The 21,064-nt window shown below is 42.0% G+C and overlaps 1 protein-coding gene across 1 annotated transcript; it reads right to left on the reverse strand.

Annotated features, from left to right (window-relative positions):
- Positions 1 to 4,194: 4,194 nt before the first annotated feature.
- On the reverse strand, positions 4,195 to 15,962 carry SLC16A4 (solute carrier family 16 member 4). The gene is given in 15 exon segments (XM_058655192.1): positions 4,195 to 4,208; positions 5,484 to 5,586; positions 5,589 to 5,660; positions 5,908 to 5,912; positions 7,515 to 7,603; positions 7,605 to 7,658; positions 7,660 to 7,695; positions 7,697 to 7,791; positions 7,794 to 8,008; positions 9,717 to 9,727; positions 10,429 to 10,462; positions 10,465 to 10,539; positions 11,183 to 11,271; positions 11,273 to 11,313; positions 15,891 to 15,962. Coding segments are annotated over 15 exon segments (1,005 nt in total).
- Positions 15,963 to 21,064: the final 5,102 nt, after the last annotated feature.

The raw sequence follows: 21,064 nt of genomic DNA on the forward strand, positions 1-21,064 counted from the left end.
ACTTCTTGGATCAGTGAACCTAGAGCAAGCCTAAATCTGACCTGGTCTGATGTAAGCCATATTGTTAATTAAAATAAATTTGTCTCCGAGTATTAGAAAGGGATGGAATGGGCTGTGGGTGGAGTAGACAGGGTTGGTGCCTAAGGAGGAGATTGGAGAGTTTAGTTTTAAATTAAATCTTTCATCCCCAGTTTCAGCAGAGATCTGATAAGCAATTTTGGTACTACCATAATTTTAAAATATTGACAGTTGAAAAAGATGTAGATGATTTTCTTGCCCATCTGTTCTATGTCTTTTTTAAAGCGGAAGCATATTTTTCAAAGCAATATAGTTTACATGATTCCTGTGGATTTCTGATTCTTTTTTTCTTTCCTTGAGTTATTAAAAACGTTAACGTAATACTAACTGTTTTTCTTTTTCATTCCATGCAGGAAGGAGAAAAATACTGTTCATGTAATCAGTGTTATTTTTAGCCAGCATTTTGATTAAGGATTGTTGTGAAAAGTTGCTGTTTGCCAGATTTCCTAATTAAAAATGCCTATAATCTTTTATAGGAATTTCAGCTTATACCGTTTGTTAATAACAAATTTAGGTAAGTAAAAAGGACTCTCATGCAGTGCCAAAATGTGAGTTTGGTTGCGAATTTAATGTTTTACCACAAGTAAACCTTTTGATTCAGTTAATGCTAAGGACAGCAGCGTAACTGTCCTCATTTATTGAGAGTGATGTTAACTGGTAAGTAAACATCGTGGTCATTTATTTGGTAGTAGCTGCTGGAGTTAGGGACAAAGCTGATGCCTTTATCCAGTCTTTAACAGCGGGTAACTTAGAGCAACAAACCTTTTCTGAAATCTCTCCCTTCAGTATGACATTGTGGTTCAAGATATTAAACCAATTTAGATATTTACATGATCTTGTTTAAGAAACTGTGAGCAACTGGTGGACTAAATCTCTTTCTGTATGATTTCAGCAATAGCCTTATCACTTTCTTTTACTTTGCTGTGGGCCTTAGAAAAATTTTTGGTTGCTGAAATAATGTTCTCCTAATTAGTGAGTAAAAAAATATTGTCATGATCTCTCTTCATCCTCACATATAATGCTAGGGTAGTCCAGACATTGGCTAATTGAAACGAGACATATTTTATATGTTGTATATTTTTACGTAATTTAGGCACATGTGTAAAGTAAAAGATTCACAGTAAAGTTATGTATTGTGTTTTCTAGTTTCTGCTGTAGTCTGTTGTTTTTGTTAAGTTTAAAAAGGTCATTACCCAACAAAGTGATTTCAAACCTTCATAGAACTTTAGAGTTTTCAGGGGAATAGTTTCCACCAAGCTAGCTTTGTCATATATATATCTATATATATCTATATATAGATATATATATATAAAGCACTCTAAACAGTTTAAGATGCTCACACCAACGTATAGAACATTAAACATGCTATGATTTTGTTATTTTATCATTTAAATAAGATTCTATGCCTGGTACTTTTGGCACAATAGTTTTGGAAAACTCTAGGGCACTGTGTGACATTACAAATGGAGGAAAAGGAAGAAAATAATGTAAAAGTATAATTATATAGTAATGGAAATTCAGTTATTCAGGAGTAAAGGTACATTCTGTATACATGTGTAATTTCCTGTGTGTATATGTGTGTATTGATAAATTTGTCTTTTTGGAACTGAAGCATAATGGTCTCTAGCTGGGTCCATTTTGTTACAAATGGTAGGATTTTATTTTTTATGGCTGAGTAATATTCCACGAAGTAAATGTACCACACTTTCTTTATCCATTCATCTGTTAATGGCCATCTGGGTTGTTTCCATGTGTTAGCCATTGCAAATTGTGCTTTTGTAAACATGGAATTGCAGGTACCTCTTTTGTATGCAGAATTCATTTCATTTGGATGTATTCCCAGGAATGGGGTGGCTGGGTCCGATGGTAGATCTTCAGCTGTCTGAGGAATCTCCAAACTGACTTCCATAGTGGTTTATGTTACATAGTTTACATTCCCACCAATATGCTTTAGGGCACCTTCCCTCCCTCACCCCCATCTTTGGCAACAATCACTGTTAATTTCTGCATGTAGGCCATTCTCACTGGAGTTAGATGGAAACTCCTTGTTGTCCTTATTTACATTTCCCTAACTGCTAGAGAACCTGAGCTGGTTTTTCATATGTCTGTTAGTCCTTTCAGTTTCATTGTTTGAAAAATATATGTTCATGCTCTTGCCCATTTCTTATCTGGGTTGCTTATTTTGCTGTTTTTAAGTTTCTGCAGTTCCTTATCAATCCTGGCTAGTAGTCTTCCATCTGTTGTGTAATTTGAGAGTATTTTCTCCCATTCTGTTGATTGTTTCTGTATTGACTTTCCCTTGCAGTACAGAGGCTTCTTAACTTGATGTAGTCCCATTTGTTGATGTTCTTTTCTTTTTGTTGTTGTTGTTACATAATGTTCTATTATTCTTTTTTTTTAATTATTTATTATTTAACTTCATTAATTACATTGTATTATGTGACACAGTTACATAGATACTTGGGTTCTCCCACCCCTCCTCAAACCCTCCCACCATGGTGGATTCCTCCACCTTGTTGCATAACCACAGCTCAAGTTCAGTTGAGATTCCCCCATTGCAAGCATATACCAAACATAGAGTCCAGCATCTTATTGTCCAGTCAAGTTCAACGGCTTCTTAGGTATACCCTCTCTGGTCTGAAGACAGAGATGTTCTATTATTCTTAAGGGAATGTTCACTGTCCATCAGCGAAGGACTTGGTGCATGGAGCCAATAAGATATATGGAGCTTTCTCCAGGTCTCCCACATGGGTGCAGGGTCCCAAGGCTTTGGACTGTCCTTGACTGCTTTCCCAGACCACATGCAGGGAGCTGGATGGGAAGCGGGACTGCCAGGATTAGAACCGGCATCCTTATGGGATCCCGGTGCGTTCGAGGTGAGGAATTCAGCCGTTAAGCCTCCTCCCTGGGCTTTTATAGACTGAGGGTCACATAGGATAAGGGAGGAGGCATTGATAAGCAGTCGAGGATGACCCAAACTCTTTGTGGGAGACCCAGAAGAGGCTCCTGACTCCTGGCTTTGGATCAGCGCAGCTCCAGTCACTGCCGCCGCTTGAGAGTGAATCAGCAGACAGAAGATCTTCTTCTCTGTCTTTCCTCTCTTTCCTCTCTGTGTATCTGCCTTTCCAATAAAAATAAACTAAATATCTACAAAAAAGATGAATAGTGGAGCACGATCAGATCCCTTTTCTGTCTCACTTCAGGGCTTAAAAAAAATTAGTCTTAGATCAAGTTCCTTTTTGTAGATGAGTAGTAGTAATAATCTACATTCAAATGTATTAAGAACATATGCTATGTAAGAAACTAAAGTGTATGTCTGTACCCTAGAAATATTTTGTGTGATTAGTCAAGGTTTAATAGTCTTGGGTTAAATGTCCAAGTGTAAAATATACAGTTAGGGAAAAATGTAAGTGTAAAACTATTCTTTGCCTTAAACTTAAATAATAAGAACTCCTGTAGTACTTGTATATTATAATGCTTACCAGTGCAATGAGATTTTGATCTTCAGTATCGTCCCACCATTGGTTCAGAAAGCATACAAAGACCTGCCTCCTTTTCTCTGAAAATAACAGATCTGGGAGCCCTGGACAGCAGTATGGCATGTCAGAGGGCAAAGCTGCCCGGCTCACAGCCTTCAAACTCTGACTCCTGTTTAAATGTAAAGATGCTACTTTTTTTTTTTTTTCCTTTAAAAGCATTACTAGTCTTTGAGATAACTCTGGATTGTCTCTCCCAGACAAGTAGACATAGATCCAGTTTCTGTGCTAAGGCTTGTAAGAGAATATAAATATCTGCTTAGCACACATTTATTGAATGAACCGTCAGATTTTCCTGTTTTAGAGTGAGAGTAGGCACAGGAAGGGCAGGGATATCTGTTTTAACTTGATATGGTCACTACATATTAACATGAATCCTACATCAGTGTTTTCATTGCTTTTTCAAGTTGCTCAGAATGTGGCTAATCTGTTACCTGCTATAGGTTGGTGTGGAAAGGATAGCCATTGCAGCAAAGAAGCTGGCAAATCTGTGCCTGAAAATCTGTGCCCAATAGAACTCTTAGATAACCTGTAGGGATCAGAACTCGGTGTTAATCAATCATGTTAAGAATGAAATTCTCTAGACATCTTTGCCTACAAAAGAGCAAATTCTGTTGATGTCATATCAGCCTGTGAACACTGACTTTGGGGGTGATTTCAGTGATCTTCTGCCCTGATAATACGAAAGAAAGCAAAGGCAGAGTAGGGAACAGTAATCCTGCCGTGCAGACAGAGTGTCCTGTTTATTTGTTTTTTTTTTTTTTTTTTTTTAAAGATTTATTTTATTTTTATTACAAAGTCAGATATACTGAGAGGAGGAGAGATAGAGAGGAAGTGGAGCTGCCGGGATTAGAACCAGCGGCCATATGGGATCAAGGCAAGGACCTTAGCCACTAGGCCACGCCTCCGAGCCCATGTCCTGTTTATTTGTAAAGGAACTTTTTTTTAATCATTCCGATAGTTTGAAAATCAGATACCACAAGGAATTGATTTCAATTTTAGGAAGCTTGGTTTTTCCTAAGCTCCATACAGTGTCTCACAGCCCTTAAGCTAGTGTTAATTAGACAGCTGAAATGTTTAGGATTCTGCTCCAGACCGTGGAGGACCTGTGTCTGAGAATGCTTGGTGTTCTAAGATTGCAAATGTGTTTTAAATATATCACTACTTTAAAAAAATATATGTGCTTATTTTAATTGGAAAGTCAGATATACAGAGAGAAAGATCTATCTGCCGGTTCTCTCGGCAAGTGGCCGCAATGGCCAGGGCTGAGCCCATCTGAAGCCAGGAGCCAATAATTTCTTCCTGATCTCCTACACAGGTACAGGGTCCCAAGGGTTTGGGTCGTCCTCGACTGCTTTCTCAGGCCACAAGCACGGAGCTGGCTGGGAAGTAAAGTAGCTGGGATCCTGGCTCATGCAAGGTGAGGATTTATCATCTAGGCCCAAGTAGATCACTTCTGTTTGGGTTCAGTGTGGGGTAAAAGTGGAGAGGATATCCGTGTTAGAGCACACAATATCAAGGCAGCAGTCTCAGTAAGAGAAGCCGTGTTGTCAGGGAATCCTGTTGCAGATTTTGTCTGAAGAGGAGCCAGAGGAATTCATGGAGCTGAAGGACTGAAGCAAACACCAACCTAGCCAGGGAAAATGGTAAAATGGAATCCTGCCAAGCTTTTTTTCTGCTTTCCTCTCTTCCCTGTCCCATGGAAATAGTTCTGTTCCCTTCCCTTGAAGTGAAAATGAGTAACCGGACTAGAGGCAGCACTGCAGGGTTTACGAAACTTTTGGTGTAATTTTTCAAAGTTATGTAGTTAATACAAAATATGTATTCTCTTTGAGAGATTGTTACTAACACTTTTACTAAATGACTTACCTGTGTTAACATCATTGTATCCACTCACCAGTACATGAAGTATTGCCAAGTTACCAACAGTGAAAATGGCAAAGAAGATGATGTAGGCTGTAAGTAGTGAAAATGCGATGTGGCTAGAGGAGCAAACAGGTTATTGATGCTTCTAATGATAAGGTAAGACTTGTGCTGGTGGTACTTCTTGATCAGCAACACATTCAGAAGTCAGATCTATTTACGGGATACCTGGAACAACATAGAAGTCTTAGGAAACCCAAATTCCATTTTTCTAACCCCTTTGCAAAGTGAATGCAGAAGGCATCTTTTCCCAGTATGATCCCAATCTGAGGTCAAGATGTGTGAGGAAGCAATGTTTGTCTGCTGATAGAGTCTATCGTTTATTACCTATTCTAAGCACATCTGCTGACAGGACCTATCATTTACTTACCTTTTCTAAACACATTCCAGAGTTTTGTAGAAGACTTTCATGTTATCATGAGTTTTTTTCTGATTGTGTTTAGAAATCTCATATTGCTGAACTCTGGGACTTCCTAGTTAGGAGGATCCTGCACTCTGAAGGCGTTTTAGACTCTTTGGTCCTGGAGGTGAGAAAGTGAGATTGTTGAATGGCTGGCTGGGAGACCCTCAGGTTATTGTCCTGGGGAAATCATGGTGAAGATTGTGGTATCAATAACAAAGTCTTAGTTTAAGAAAAAATATAGATGTGGGTGATTTTTAAATACAATGAAAAGTTGTATGTAAATATACATAATGTAATGTATAAAACACGTATATAGTTGCATATGAAGTTTGGGATATTAAAGCATTCAAAGGTCATTACACTTAATTTGAAAATATTTAAGAAGCTTGGAAATGGGTGATCTATTTTGAATATTGGAGCTATGGTATAACTCAAATAAAATTTAAGAATCATGTTTTCCCTCACTTGGATTTCTTGATAACAGTATTCTTAGCCTTAACCCTATTACAAGCTGAGGTAGCAGTTACATACTGAAATGGAGAGCCTCACCAGGAGTGGCATGAGCTCCAGTTACGTTGTCATTTATATTCTTCCTGTGTTTCATGCATCAAAATCCTCCATTACAAAAGGGAGTTAAAATTGGACATGGTTGTTCCTGTGATTAATCAAGATGCACATCCTGAAAAAACTACATGTATTTTATTTTGCACCAAAGTTAGTTTTATCTTTTCACCTTCAATGACTTTTTCAAGTTCCCTGTGTATCTATTGTGGCAGTTGTTTCCTAAGACACATACTGATATTTTTTGTTATGCTTTTTGGTCCCATTGTGCAACTCTGACTTGGTCTGAATAGATACTAGCAGACATTTTAGTGGGGAAAATTGTTTAGTCATTTAGCTTGCTAGTGTGTCAAAGTTTTATTTGACTAAAGCAGATGATATTTGCAGTTGGAATATTTGAAACTGCATACATTCAGTTTTATAAAGACACGGTAAATCCATTCTTTTTCCTTAAGAAATTAAAGAAAAGGAACGTTAATGTTATAGTACTGGATTTTTGGATAGTTTGAGCAAAACTGTTGTATTTTATTCCTTTCCCGATTTGTCAGATAAAAAAAGTTCTGTTTCCATTTTTAATAATATTCAAGTAAAAACTTGTAGTTTTTAGTTCATATTCTAATTTAAGTATCAGCCAGTTGACTAATGACTGGCTGTACTAATGACTAGCTAGTACTAGCTGTACTAGCAGAAGATTATTTGTAAATAAAAACAAACAAAAAGATTATTCAGTATTTATTATTGGTCCAGCATTATACTAACTCTACATGCATTACTTTTCATTTAGGCAACCATTAGAAGGTAGATACCATGCCTATATTTTATACCTATATTGCAGATGAGGAAATTATACAAGGAAGGCAAAACCCAGCCCAAGATCACACAGTATGAAATGCAAAGCTAGAACTTAAACCAGCCTTTTTCTTGTTGTTGTTATTTTAGTTCATATTAATTGACCTTTGTAAAACTCAGTTCAGTGTTCTTTTTGAGTAGAAAGCTGAATTGGGCATTTATACCAGCTTCAGCAATGTGGTCAGAGGCATTCATGATAGCAATCTCCAGTGTTTTGGCTCTGGCTTCCTGGTTAAGGTAGGGATGAAATAGGCTGGCTGACTGAGAAAGACCAGGTCAATATAAAGAAGAAAGGGTTCCCAAAGAGCAACATCAAGGAGTGTCTGTTTGCACCTGCATGAGATAGCGTTTTCTCATGATTTTCTCATTACTTACTAGCAGCAGTCTATTCCTCTGAAGCTCATTGTTGAACTCTTCGCTTTGATTTGGTGAGACTGTTAAACCTTCCTGGATTGTCCAGTATGTGTGGGTCTGTCCTTGATGGTTAATTCATGACATTTATCACAGTATGTTTTTCTCTTACAGTTCTGCTGGGCCACTTGGGACAAACTGTTACCCTCAGTATCAGAATTGTTTTTACTTTTGATATGTATGGGTCTTAAGTGCATACTAGAAGGCACCACATTAAATGCAACAGCTCCAGATAATATCAGGACCCCTAAATAGGAGAGAAAAAGTGAAAAGTTAAAAACAGTCTCTCAGTTGACAACCCTTTATTTTCATAGGCTGGGAAGAGACCCTACTTCATTGCTAGCAGGTTTTGAAAACACTGTTTTGTTTCCCAATTTTAACTGAAAGTTATTTATTTCCCTTGTAATCTTCTGAAAATGGAGTCTGTTTGGGGCAGAAAGCCAGAAACCTGTATCAGTGATTGGGATGGGAAGAGAGATGTTTGTGTGAAGAGCAAGAATTAAACAAGTGTTGTTTTTTTTTCCCCCCTGGGTGGGGGCACTATGGGAGCTGTGGGTGGAGGGAAGAGTATTTTAAATATTAGGAAGTGTTGTGTTTTAGGCCAATGTGGGGGTGTAGCAAGCTGATCCTCAGCCCGCAGCTCTGGCATCCACATGAGTTTCAGTTCTTGTCCCAGCTGCTCCAATTCCAATCCAGTTCTTTGATTATGGCCTGGGAAAGCAGTAGAGGATGGCCCAAACCTTGGGGACCCTGCACCCACGTGGGAGACCCAGACGAGGCTCCTGGCTCTTGTCTGCTTGCTCCAAATCAGCACAGCTCTGGTCCATGCAGCCATGTAGGGAGTGAACCAATGGATGGAGTACATCTGTCTCTGCTTCTCCTTTTCTCTGAAAAATCTGCCTTTCAAGAAAAATAGATCTTTAAAAATAAAAAATCTGAGCTTAACACCTGAACAACCTCTGCCAGCAACCTCTTAAAAAAATAATGTGTTTTAAGTGGAGATTTAAAACATCCTGAATTCAAAGTATAGATTTAGGTACAGAAAATCAGAAATAGTTACAGGATATTTAGAAACGATGTTAAAAGAGTGGATGACCTTTCATCGCTTGATGTTTGAAAAACTTCCTTGAAAGAAGATTGATACTATATTTGGAGCTGAACTGCTTGGTTGCTTGATTTTAGCATACTTTGTCCAGTGGCATGACTTATGTGTGATGTTTTTAGAGTCAGAACTAACAGTATACTCTGCTATGGGCTTCTCTGCCACTCATGCTCCCCAGACTACTGAATAGGTTTTTAACTTCAGAAAAGATTCGACAAAAGTGCTATGTAGGTAGAAACAGGCATACGAATATGCTCATACTTGCATATATATTTGTAGATATTTTTCAATAATGTAAGTTTTAAAATGTGTGAAGATTTATTCTGATATGAAAAACAGAGTTAGAGAAAAGGAGAGATCTTCTAGCCACTGATTTACACCCCAGTGGTTTTACACCTCTCACCTGCAGTGGTTGAAGGTGCAACAAGGCCTAGCAGAAGACAGCAACGAGGAGAATTGGACAGAAAGTGGCCTACTTAGGACACTGGTTGGTAGTTTTGCAGACAGCGGCTTTGCTATTCAGCAATGCTTGCCTCTACTTATTGCTTTGAAAGGCAGAACAACATAAAGAGAACAAAGGGAGAGAGCTTCCTTCTACTGGTTTATACCCCCAAGGGGCCACAACAGTCAGATCTGGAGGAAGCCAGGAACCAAGAGCTCCATTTCAGCTCCCACATGGGCCGGCAGGGGCCCATGTACTTGAACCATATTCTGCCTTCCCAGGCTCATCAGCATGAAGCAAGATTGGATACAAAATAGCCAAGATTCAAACTGGCCTAAAGCAGAATGGCTTTGGAAGTGACTGCCTAACCTATAAAGCCAGAGCACTGAGCCTTTTAGATAATTTTAGTACCAGTGTTTACTCTTGGGGACAAAGGAATTAGGGAGGGATACTGTGCAAATTTATTTTGAACAATATATATAAAAGCTTAGTTATTAAGTAACATGACTGTCTTTACCAAGTTAATTATTTGATGAACGAGGCTATTTTTAATGCAAATTTTTTCTTCTTAAAGGGAAAATGCCAAGTGAACACTATGATGAGGGGATCAGGGCACCTCATTTCCCCATGGGTGTCACCATAACCTCCGGGGTATTTTCAGCTGTACACAGTACCCTCTGTGTCCTCCGACACGGAAATCTGTGGTGAATTCTAGGTTGCTACGTGAGCTGGCAAAGCCTGCAGACTGTTGGAGATAACTCTTGCAGAGCTGATAGTGTAGAATCTTGGAATGACTCACTTGTCCAGTCATCAGGATGTGTGAGGGGTTTTGGAAAGAGCATTAATAGGAAGGTCAGTCTCATCCCAGAACAGGCAGCAGCTGTACCAAGAGCCAGTCAGTTTCTGAAGTATTTTGTGGCTACTTGATACATGAAAGTAGACCAAGCCCGAAAGAAAAATAGTTGCTTTGAATCAGTTTGAGTGGGTTGGTACCAGAGGATGCATTCTGGGTTTGAGAAAATATAAATAAATAAACAAGCTTTTTGGATTCACGGACAGTAGAAGGGATGATTTCTTGCTCTGATGTTCACAGGGCACTCACCAGGTAAAAGCCCATAGTTACACAAAGGGAATGCTTGCAGCCCAGCTGCTGATGAACCAGTAACAAAGAAAATCCCAACAATGGAGGCGATTTTCTCTCCAAGTATGTCACAGATAATGGCTGCCTGAGCCCCTGTGACGATAAAAGGTAATATCCTAGACAAATATGCTTGGACCTCTTCCTCTCCCTCTGGTGTGTGAGGAAAATGAAGAAAGGAAAGCAGGCGGACTGTACTTTGGAGTCTGTATTCAAAGAGTGTGCGTATTGGATTTCTTATACTGCCATTCTTTTGCTTTTTGGAAAGACGGTTTGAAAATTAAAAAAGATCATAAGCAGATTCGGAAGGAAGGCTTATTGAAGATGTATTATAAGACATGTGCAAAATGAAATTCGCACAGCAGCCTATGACTAGAACAAGGTTACATTAATGTGATCAACTACACTATATTGTAATTTAAAAAGTTGGGGGAGGAGCAACTGGTTCTGTATTTTCAACATGCTTTGATGATTGCAGCTTCATAATTTGTTCCCAGTTGAGAGTCTTCGAACTTACATTAAAGTATTATTGGACAATGGAAAGAAAATTCATAAGAAATGTCTCATAGGATTAAGCAGCTTAATTCTTCAACTTTGAACCCTAATTTTCTCAAATTAGTTATGAAGTCAGGGAGAGGATATTAACAGTGCTTCAATATTAACTGGTTGATGCAAGAATCGTGAATTGCCCCATGGTCCTTGGCTTGCAATAGCAGGCTCATAATTGCAGGCTTTATACTTGCAGAAAAATGAAGTAATGACATGATGGATCCAATCTAGCTAGTTTGCTCTGATGTGCCTTCAAACTGTTCTTCAAAGACCACAAACAATTGCAGAGAACTTGGTCATCGCCATCACAAACAGAATTACCTAAAGTATATAAGTCGGGTGCGAAGGCAGCTATTCTAGGATTCCCCAGTTTAACAGTATTCACCAACTTGCTCTATTGGTTTTTTTTTTTTTTTAAGATTTATTTATTTTTATTACAAAGTCAGATATACAGACAGGAGAGACAGAGAGGAAGATCTATCCGATGATTCAGTCCCCAAGTAAGCACAATGGCCCGTGCTGCGCCGATCTGATGCCAAGAGCCAGGAACCTCCTCCAGGTCTGCCATGTGGGTGCAGCATCCCAAGGCATTACGCTGTTCTCGACTGCTTTCCCAGGCTACAAGCAGGGAGCTGGATGGGAAGTGGAGCTGCCGGGATAGGTTCTTGGTGCATTCAAGGCAAAGACTTTAGCCTTTAGGCCACTGTGCTGGGCCCTGTGCGTCTTTGTTACAGAGGCATCTTTACAGTGGCTAAGCATTTCACAATAAAGCATCTCATTTAATACTCATTTTAGCCACCGAATGTGTTTATGAATATTGTATTAAAGAGATAAGGCATGTTGAAGTTCAGAAAGAAAAAAAAATTGCTTAGGATAAGGGACCAACCACTGTTACAGTCTCCTGTTACCTTTGTGGGACAAAATGTCCAAAAAAGAAAATTATTCCTGTCTTTTTAGGTTAGCTTTAATTGCTCATGAGCTGAGCTTGTCTCACTTCATCAATCAGTAGGTTGATCATACAATTTGTCATCTTAACTTTTTTTTTCTTTGTCATCTCAACTCGCGGTGGCCTATAATAGCAGCTGAAGTCCTTGCCTTTACCGCGCCAGGATCCATATGGGCATTGGTTCTAATCCCAGCATCCCTGCTTACCATCCAGTTCCCTGCCTGTGGCCTGGGAAAGCAGTTGAGGACAACCCAAACCCTTGGGACCCTGCACCGGTGTGGGAGACCTGAAGGAAGCTCCTGGCTCCTGGCTCCTGGCTTCAGATTTGCACAACACCGGCCTTTGCAGTCACTTGGGGAGTGAACCATCGGACGGAGGATCTTCCTGTCTCACCTCCTCTCTGTATATCTGACTTTGCAAAAAGAAAATAGATAAATCTTAAAAATTTTTTAGTTATTTAACTTGAAAGAGTTGCAGAGAGGGACAGAGCTTCCATCTGCTGGTTTACTTCCCAAATGTCTGCAGTGTAGCTAGAAGCTTGTCTTTACGTGTATGTATAGGCAACTGGAGTCACAGTCCTCTGCTGCTTTCCCAGGACACAAGCAGGGAGGTGCTTTGGGAAGTGGAGCAACCAAAACTCTAACCAGCACCCAACTGAATGCTGGTACTGCAAGCGGAGATTGGCATGCTACAATGCCACAGAGTATGGCTGGTTTGGGGCTGTGGGCGCCGTCTAACTCTTGAATGAAAGGGATTTCCTAAGATGTATAGGCAGCAAGGGTTAACCTGAATGTATGGTTTCCCAATGGGTGGGTTTTATGCCTCATCCTTTTCTTTATTTCACCTAATCCTTGCCTGTACCACTCTCTGATCCACACCCCACAACCCTCACCCCTCTGAAGAATTTTTCTTTTAAATGTTAAGATTTTCTGTGAAGTCCTAACTTGTTTGTAGGAATTTAGCCAGAAGGCAGTGAAGAGCTATTCCTCCTCCTCCTCCTCCTCCTCCCTTTGGCTTATCAGTTTATCCCCTGCAGGGTCTGGAGGAAGAATTTACAGGAAAACTAACCCTAACCCAGCTTGTACTCCTTGTCCCAACCCTGCAACCACTGTGCTCACTGTGATAGCTTCCCTTCTTTGTTTTTGTCTTGGTACTTTTTTCCTTTTTTTAAAGGTTTCTTTTATTTTTATTGCAGAGTCAAATATACAGAGAGGAGAGACAGGAAGATCTTCCGTCTGTTGATTTACATCACAAGCGGCTGCAGTGATCAGAGCTGCGCCATCTAATTCCAGGAGCCTGGAACCTCTTCCCGGGTCTCCCACATGGGTGCAGGGTCCCAAGGCTTAGGACCATCCTTGACTGCTTTCCCAGGCCACAAGCAGGGAGCTGGATGGGAAGTGAGGCTCAGGTATTAGAACCGGCGCCCTTATGGGATCCTGGCACTTGCAAGACAAGGACTTTAGCCGCTAGGCTACCTCGCCAGTCCCTGTCTGGGTACTTTTCAAGGCTATCTTTGCTTTCAACCTGGGTCTAAGCTGTTAAAAAACCACAGAACCTGGGGTTCTGTTTCACTGATTCCTGTTTGCTCATTCTGCTCCCTATACAGTCTGTCATTCTCAGGGTTTTGATTACCAGACACATACACATGGTACAATGATGACATAATGACTCTGCAATCATCCATGTCTTGTATCCTGTTCAGCTTCACACTAGAGGTGTGTGTGACCTTAAGTGAACTTTTGCGGAGATTACACTTCCGCTTTTGTAAAGTGAGCAGATGAAATTAGTTAACTGAGCCTAGCCTGGTGCATCGGTGGCTAAATCTTCTTGTAAGCGCTGGGATCCCATGTGGGTACCAGTTCATGTCCCAGCTGTTCCAATTCCTGCCTAGCTCCCTGCTTGTGGTCTGAGAAAGCAGTGGAGAATGCCCCAAAAGCCTTGGGCTCCTGCACCCATGTGGGAGACACTTTAGAAGCTCCTGGCTTCTGACTTTGGATCAGCTTAGCTCTGGCCCTTTGCAGCCAGTTGGGGAGTGAACCAGTGGGTGGGAGATCTTTATTTTTCTGTCTCTCCTTCTCTGCAAATTTGCCTTTCCAATAAAAATAAATTTAAAATTCTTTAAAAATTTTTAATTAACTCAAAGGTCTGGAAAGATTGGGGAAGTATACTTATTCTTTGTAAGGTTGTAAAGATTGAGAAAATCCTGGAGAAGAGTACTTCATTTTTGGCACCTAACAGTTTTGTTGTGTCTTTTGTTACCTTTCTGCTTCCCCTTTGGTCAACTTGTCCAAACTTGATTTTTGGTAGATACTACCCACGCCCTTACCTGTCAAGACCTGCTTCCTCTTACACCTTCCCTAGCTTTCCCTTGTTCCTAGGTAATCAAGAACTTCCTCTTTTTCACCTTTTCAGTCTCATATCATCTGGAGGTGAGGAGCCTAAGAAACAGTGATGATATTCAACTGCTGAAGTTGGGGTGGTGAGGAGGACGTCTCCTATTTGATTTATTTCCAATTCTGATTTGATGAAAAGTGCAAAACTTAGAAGGAGCAATTCTGTGGGCACCAGGGCAATGAAGGGAAAAAGACACATTTAAAAAAATTTTTTTTAATTGGAAACTCCGATTTACAGAGAGGAGGAGAGACAGACAGGAAGATCTTTCACCCGATGATTCACCCCCCAGGCAGCTGCAGTGGCTGCAAATGAGCCAATCCAAAGCCAGGAGCCCAGAGCCTCTTCCGGGTCTCCCACACGGGTGCAGAGTCCCAAAGCTTTGAACTGTCCTTGACTGCTTTCCCAGGCAGGGAGCTGGATGGGAAGTGGGGCCACCGGCACCCATATGGGATCCTGGTACATGCAAGGCGAGGACTTCAGCCACTAGGCTACAGCACCGGGCCCAAAAGACATTTTATCAGTCTCAGTTCAGGTTATTTGCAACCATAGATTTCCTTCAGGTACTTAAATAAGGAAATGAGGCTGAAAAACAACAAATCTCAAATGGCCAGACTTCTCATTTAGGAATAAAGGGCACACTAGTTGATTGCTGTCATGAGCAAGGTAAAATGAGGGGCGTCATTCTGTGAAACAGGCTTCCTTTATTCTGTGGACATGGGTTCTGTTCTGGTGTCTACAGGCTACTCTGTCTTCCCGAATTTGGCCAGTGAAGCATTCTTCAGTTTGTCCTGTGCGTCATAGACCGGAGTAGATTGAACACACTTTGATAACTGATTCTGTGTCTTCCACTGTTTATCAAGGCCAAGGGCAATTCCTTTGCATCTACTTCAGCTTGCATCCCTTAATTTGGAACATTCCAGTTTTTTTGTTTTCACTCAGAGATAACAGAAATCTCTTAAAATGGATCCAGTGCAGATTGAACCATTGCCTGCAACTCTGGCATCCTGTTCAAGTCCTGGCTGCTCCGCTTTCATTTCAGCTCCCTGTTATTTTTCCTGGGAAGGCGGAAGATGACCCAACTACCTGGGCCTCTGCCACACATATGGGGAACTCAGGTGAGGTTCCAGGCCCCTCGATTCACCCTGGCCCAAGCCCAACTATTTTGATCATTTGGGGAGTGGACCAACTGATGGATTTCTTTCCCTTTCGTTCCACATTTCAAAATAGAAACTTAATGTTGTTGATGATGATAACAATCATGAAAATCTCCTGAGGTATATGTTTTCCCTTGGTTAATTCTGAAGTCTATTATCTTTGTCCCAGGCTTGCTGGGTTTCTGTTTCTGTTCTGCTGCCAGAGCCCACAGCAGAACTAAGTCTGCAATGCAAATCTGATACCATCACTGTGCTTATTAGCTCCTTATAGCCTCAAGAAACAATGTCCTTGGGATATCTTTCAGTGCTTCTGCCCTTTTCTCATCACCTATTTCATCACCTGTCCCCTTACTTACTCACAAATGTGTCTGTCCATTTCATTCATCCATCTATCTGTCCAGTACCTGCTTTGTTCCAGGCTGTATGTTGTGACTGGGTTTATAGTAGTTGAGGGACACGTAAGAGTATGTGGACATGGTCCCTGCCCTCATGAGACACTAGTGAGATCAATTGAATATACAAAGATATAAAGTGTAGAAAGTAAGGAACTCTCAAAGAAAACTTGTTATTTTTCATTCAGCTTTTTGGGAACTCAAGAAAAAATTTATTTGAAAGAATTGCTGAGAGGGAGACAGAGTTTCCATGTAATAGTTCATTCCCCAGATGGCCACAGTGGCCAGGGCTGGGCAAGCCCAAAGCAGGAGTCTCATGTCCACTTCCTACACGGGTGGCAGGGCCCAAAATCTCTGCTGCTTTTCCAGACCATCAGCGGAGCAGCTAGGGTATAAACCAGCAGCCAAAAGGGAAGCCCGTGTCATAGGCAGTGGCTTTACCTGTTGCAGCACTAAGCTCATCCTGGAAAACACATTTGTGACTCAGAGAAATGCAAGCCTAGTCACCTCAAGCATCCGTATCACCACTGTGAGTGATGCACCTGTGAACTCATTATTTACATTTTGAGGATCCAGTAATTCTGGGTGCTGCAATAAGTAGCTTCGTATCTTCAGAATGGACTGATGTATTAATCTGTTTCTGAACAGCAACTGAATTGGTCAAATAACCTCCTATCCACAGAGAATAACTTAGAAACAGCAAGGGTGGAGCCCGGCGCAGTGGCATAACAGTTAAAGTCCTCACCTTGAATGCGCTAGGATCCCATATAGGTGCCAGTTCTAATCCCAGCGGCCCTGCTTCCCATCTAGCTCCCTGCCTGTGGCCTGGGAAAGCAATCGAGGATGGCCCAAAGCCTTGGGACCCTGCACCTATGTGGGAGACCTGGAAGAAGTTCCTGGCTCCTGGCTTTGGATTGGCTCAGCTGTGGCTGTTGCGGCCGCTTGGGGGCTGAACCAGCAGATGGAAAATCTTCCTCTCTGTCTCTCCTCCTCTCTGTATATCTGCCTTTCCAATAAAAATAGATAAGTCTTAAAAAAAAAAAAAAAGAAACAGCAAGGGTGGTTTCTGGAGAGGATGAACGAGGGCTCCTCAACACAGTTCCAGTTCTGTAAGCTTGACTTGGGGCGTGGCCCAGCCACAGGCAGGGCTCTGAGACCTAGGGCAGCCATACTTGCCCTTTAGTAACATTTCTGGGGAAGAAAGTTAGATAACCTTTGTTAGTGACGCTAATGTTTAACAAATAGTGTTCTGTTAGGAATTTGATAATAAACACTGACTGGGCATCTCTGCCCCTGCTTGCCCCTTCTCTATCACTAGGGAGAAGGCGCATTGTGCACTGTAAGATTATCAGTGGTCACCAGGACTCCTGTAGCTTTGTGGACTGCTTGTTGGAGGGTTGAACAGGAGAGGACAACTGGAGGAAAAGGTGGTTTTTGTAGGTCCATTTCAAAAGTTGAGAGTAGATCTGGGAGCCCTATAAGAACTGTGAAGCCAGCCACTCCACAGAGCTGAGGTGTGATTCACCAACATGAGAATGACAGGCTGGTGATAGGATCACCACAATCTCACATGGCAAGCCCAAAAGCCTCTGGGAAGATGAAGAAAGGAAGTTAATTTAAAAAATAGTGCCTAATGCAGTTGCTTATGTATGAAGGAGACAAATCCCACTTCAGAATCCACATCCTACTCTTTTCCAGATAAAGCAGAAATATATGTTAGGTCTAACACACATTAGGGTTACTAAGGGAATGAAGTGGGATGTGAGCAACTAGTGGGACGAAGAGGACATGCCCTAGCCACTGCCAGCGGGGTTTCATATGTGCTGGGCTGAGCTGGGGAACTTGCCCCAAATTACTACTTTCGGAAGGTACAGAGTGGTACCATCTTAAAGGATGGTAGGAAGGGAGAGTGGAGGGCTGGATGCTGCTGCTCTCACTCAAGGGAGATGCTCTCAGCTTTCAGAGTGGGCTTTTGACCTTAGCAGTTGTTGGTAGTTGCTAGCCATGTCTTCCCTCTTCACCCAAAGGTCAAGATTTTCCTAAGAGATCTTCTTAGACTCCCCTAAGCCCCTCTCCAGAGAGACCAGGCTCCTGGAAAGGAGAAAACAGATAAAAAAAAAAGGGGGGGGGTATTTATTTTTATTGGAAAGTCAGATATACAGACAGGAGGAGAGATAGGAAGTTTTTCCATCCGCTGGTTCACTTCCCAAGTGGCCACAATAGAGCTGAGCCAATCCAAAGCCAGGAGCTTCTTCCAGGTCTCCCACTCTAGTGCAGGATCCCAAAGCTTTGGGCCACCCTCTACTGTTTTCCCAAGCCATAGTCAGGGAGCTGGATGGGAAGTAGGGTCAGCAGGACATGGCCTGGTGCCCATATGGGATCCCAGCAAGAACTTGAGCTGCTATGCTACCACACTGGACCTGGGAAAATAGATACCAGGAAAAATAACACAAACCTGCCTCCATCCTGCATCCAGGGCGTTACTGTGAGGTTGGTCTTCCCTCCCTTCTTTCAGCATGATGCTTCTCTGAAGTGCAGAAGGTCTTGTGACAAGCCCAAAACACAGTTGGTTCCCTTAACCAGACATCTAAGCTTCTGACTACCTCTGGCATAAAACCACTTGCACTGTAAATTTTTTCAACTTTATTATATGTGATGTCTACCTCACCTAGGGTTTGCAAATCCTGCCCTTTGATTGTGGTGTGACCAGGCCTAGAACTATGGTTCTTAACCTCTACCCAGTTCTTCAGGTCATTTCTGGACAAAGTGCGTCACCCTTCCTGTCCTCTGAACTCTTGACTTCAGCAAGGGTGGGAAGCTTTTATTCTGCCAAGACTCAATTGTGGGTGATACGAAGTTGTGAACTTAAAATTAGCCTGAAGTTCAAGTCCTGCTTGGATTTGCTTTGGCCGGCAGGGCCAGACCAAATGATTCTGTGGACTTAGATGTTCTGTTCCCCACTCCTGCTTTAGAGAACACTGTGCTTAGTGTGTTCCCTTTAAAAAGCATTTGCAAAATTGTAAATATTCTAAGGAACTAAGTAGATATGATAACAAAATGCAATGCCTGTTCCTTCAATGATTCTTAGGTTAGGGAAAACAAATGTTGTAGAGGACAGTTTGTGAAAGCAGCTGTGGAAGCTTGCGTATGATCTGTTTAATAAGGGATACTGTATCGGTGCGGTGTTGGTTATGATGTGATCTTGTGGTTGTGCAGGAGGGTTCCTTGTTGTGAGACACATGCTGCAGTATTCAGGACTGCTACGGTGGTAGGAATGGTTCAGTAAAATACACGAAGAAAGGCAGCAAACAAAAAATGTGCAGGAGAAATTCTGCACTCATTATTTCCTACCGTCAGGTTGAAAGCATTTTCTTTTTAACATTTATTTTTTGGGCCCAGTGGCGTGGCCTAGCGGCTGAAGTCCTCGCCTTGAATGCGCCAGGATCCCATATGGCGTGGCCTAGCGGCTGAAGTCCTCGCCTTGAATGCGCCAGGATCCCATATGGGCACTGGTTCTAATCCTGGCAGCGCCACTTCACATCCAGCTTCCTGCTTGTGGCCTGAGAAAGTAATCGTGGACAGCCCAAAGTCTTGGGACTCTGCATCTGTATGGGAGACCTGGAAGAAGTTCCTGGATCCTGGCTTCGGATTGGCATAGCACTGGCTGTTGTGGTCACTTGAGGAGTGAATCATTGGACGGAAGGTCTTCCTCTCTGTCTCTCCTCCTCTCTGTATAACTGACTTTCCAATAAAAATAAAATAGATCTTTTTAAAAAAATATTTATTTTTATCAGAAAAACAGATTCCCGGAGAGAAGGAGAGACAGAGATCTTGCATCCACTGGTTCACTTTCAAATGGCTATGGCTGGAGCTGAGCTGATTTGATGCTGGAAGCCAGAAACCTCTGGGTTCTCCTACATAGTTGCAGGGTTCCCAGGGCCTGAGCCATCATCTGCTGCTTTCTCAGGCCCTAAGCAGCAAGCTGGATCAGAAGTGGAGCAGCTGGGACTTGAACCAGTGCCCGTATGGGATGTCAGCACTGGCGGATGGAAGATTAGCTGTGGAGCTACCTACTGCGCCAGCCCTTGAAGGGAAGGGGTGTACAGGCTAGATGCAGACAGGGAAGCTCCAGTCATGGGAGACTGTTGACACAATGTCAACAACTGATCTCCATTTTACCCTTGATATGCTCAGCGAGGGAATCCTCCACAGACCAGAAAATTCAGAATGAAGAACTATATTCCTTCTAGAACTTTATACTTCTAGAGTATTTCACCTCACTGTGCTCTGAAAACAAGTGAGCATTGTAAGAGTCCAGGGGGCAGAGCCAGTGGAGGTGGACCGTATTTTCTGAAGGGAGGAGGAAAATTTGATGTCCTCACAGACCCTTCCTCCAGGCACCCTTAGGGAGCTAGAATTTTTCCACTTACAGCTAAAAAGCAGTTATTGAATAAGCCTAGAGGAAAATTATTTTGATGATTGCCCAGGGTAGAAGGTGGGTCTCAGAATTGAGGCATAGAAATGCCTCAGAAGTTCCTGGGGGAGATTGTAAGGGCTTGTTTGCTTGTCCTGAGGCAGAAATTCTGTCCCCGCCCTTCCCACATGGCAGTCTTGAGCACTGACCAGTTTTCAGGTTACTAATTTGGAATTACATGTCTCATTTTTCTAATTTATTTTTATTTAAATTAATTTTTTCTATTACAAAATCAGATATACAGAGAGGAGGAGAGACAGAGAGGAAGATCTTCTGTCTAATGATTGACTAAGTAGCTGAAATGGCCAGAGCTGAACCAATCCAGAGCCAGGAGCCAGGAGCTTCTTCCAGGTCTCCCAGGTGGGTATAGGGTTCCAAGGCTTTGGGCTGTCCTGGACTGCTTTCCCAGGCCACCTGCAGGGAGCTGGATGTGAAGTGGAGCTGCTGGGATTAGAACCAGCGCCCACATGAGATTCTGGTGCGTGCAAGGTAAGGTTCCCAGCTGCTAGGCTACCTCACCAGGCCTGCATGTCCCGTTTTAATTGCTTTATTGACACTTGCTTACCTCAACTTTCCAAGACCTCCCAGGAAAGATATCTATTTGTAATAATAACTTTTCTTACAAGCATTTTGGTCTCATTCATCTCCTTGGGGCTATTATAACTCTACTCCACACATTTCCTTTTTCTGCCCCATCCTTCTCAATTAAAAA

The sequence above is a fragment of the Ochotona princeps genome, chromosome 2 (assembly GCF_030435755.1).
Source record: "Ochotona princeps isolate mOchPri1 chromosome 2, mOchPri1.hap1, whole genome shotgun sequence".
NCBI classification, from domain to species: domain Eukaryota; kingdom Metazoa; phylum Chordata; class Mammalia; order Lagomorpha; family Ochotonidae; genus Ochotona; species Ochotona princeps.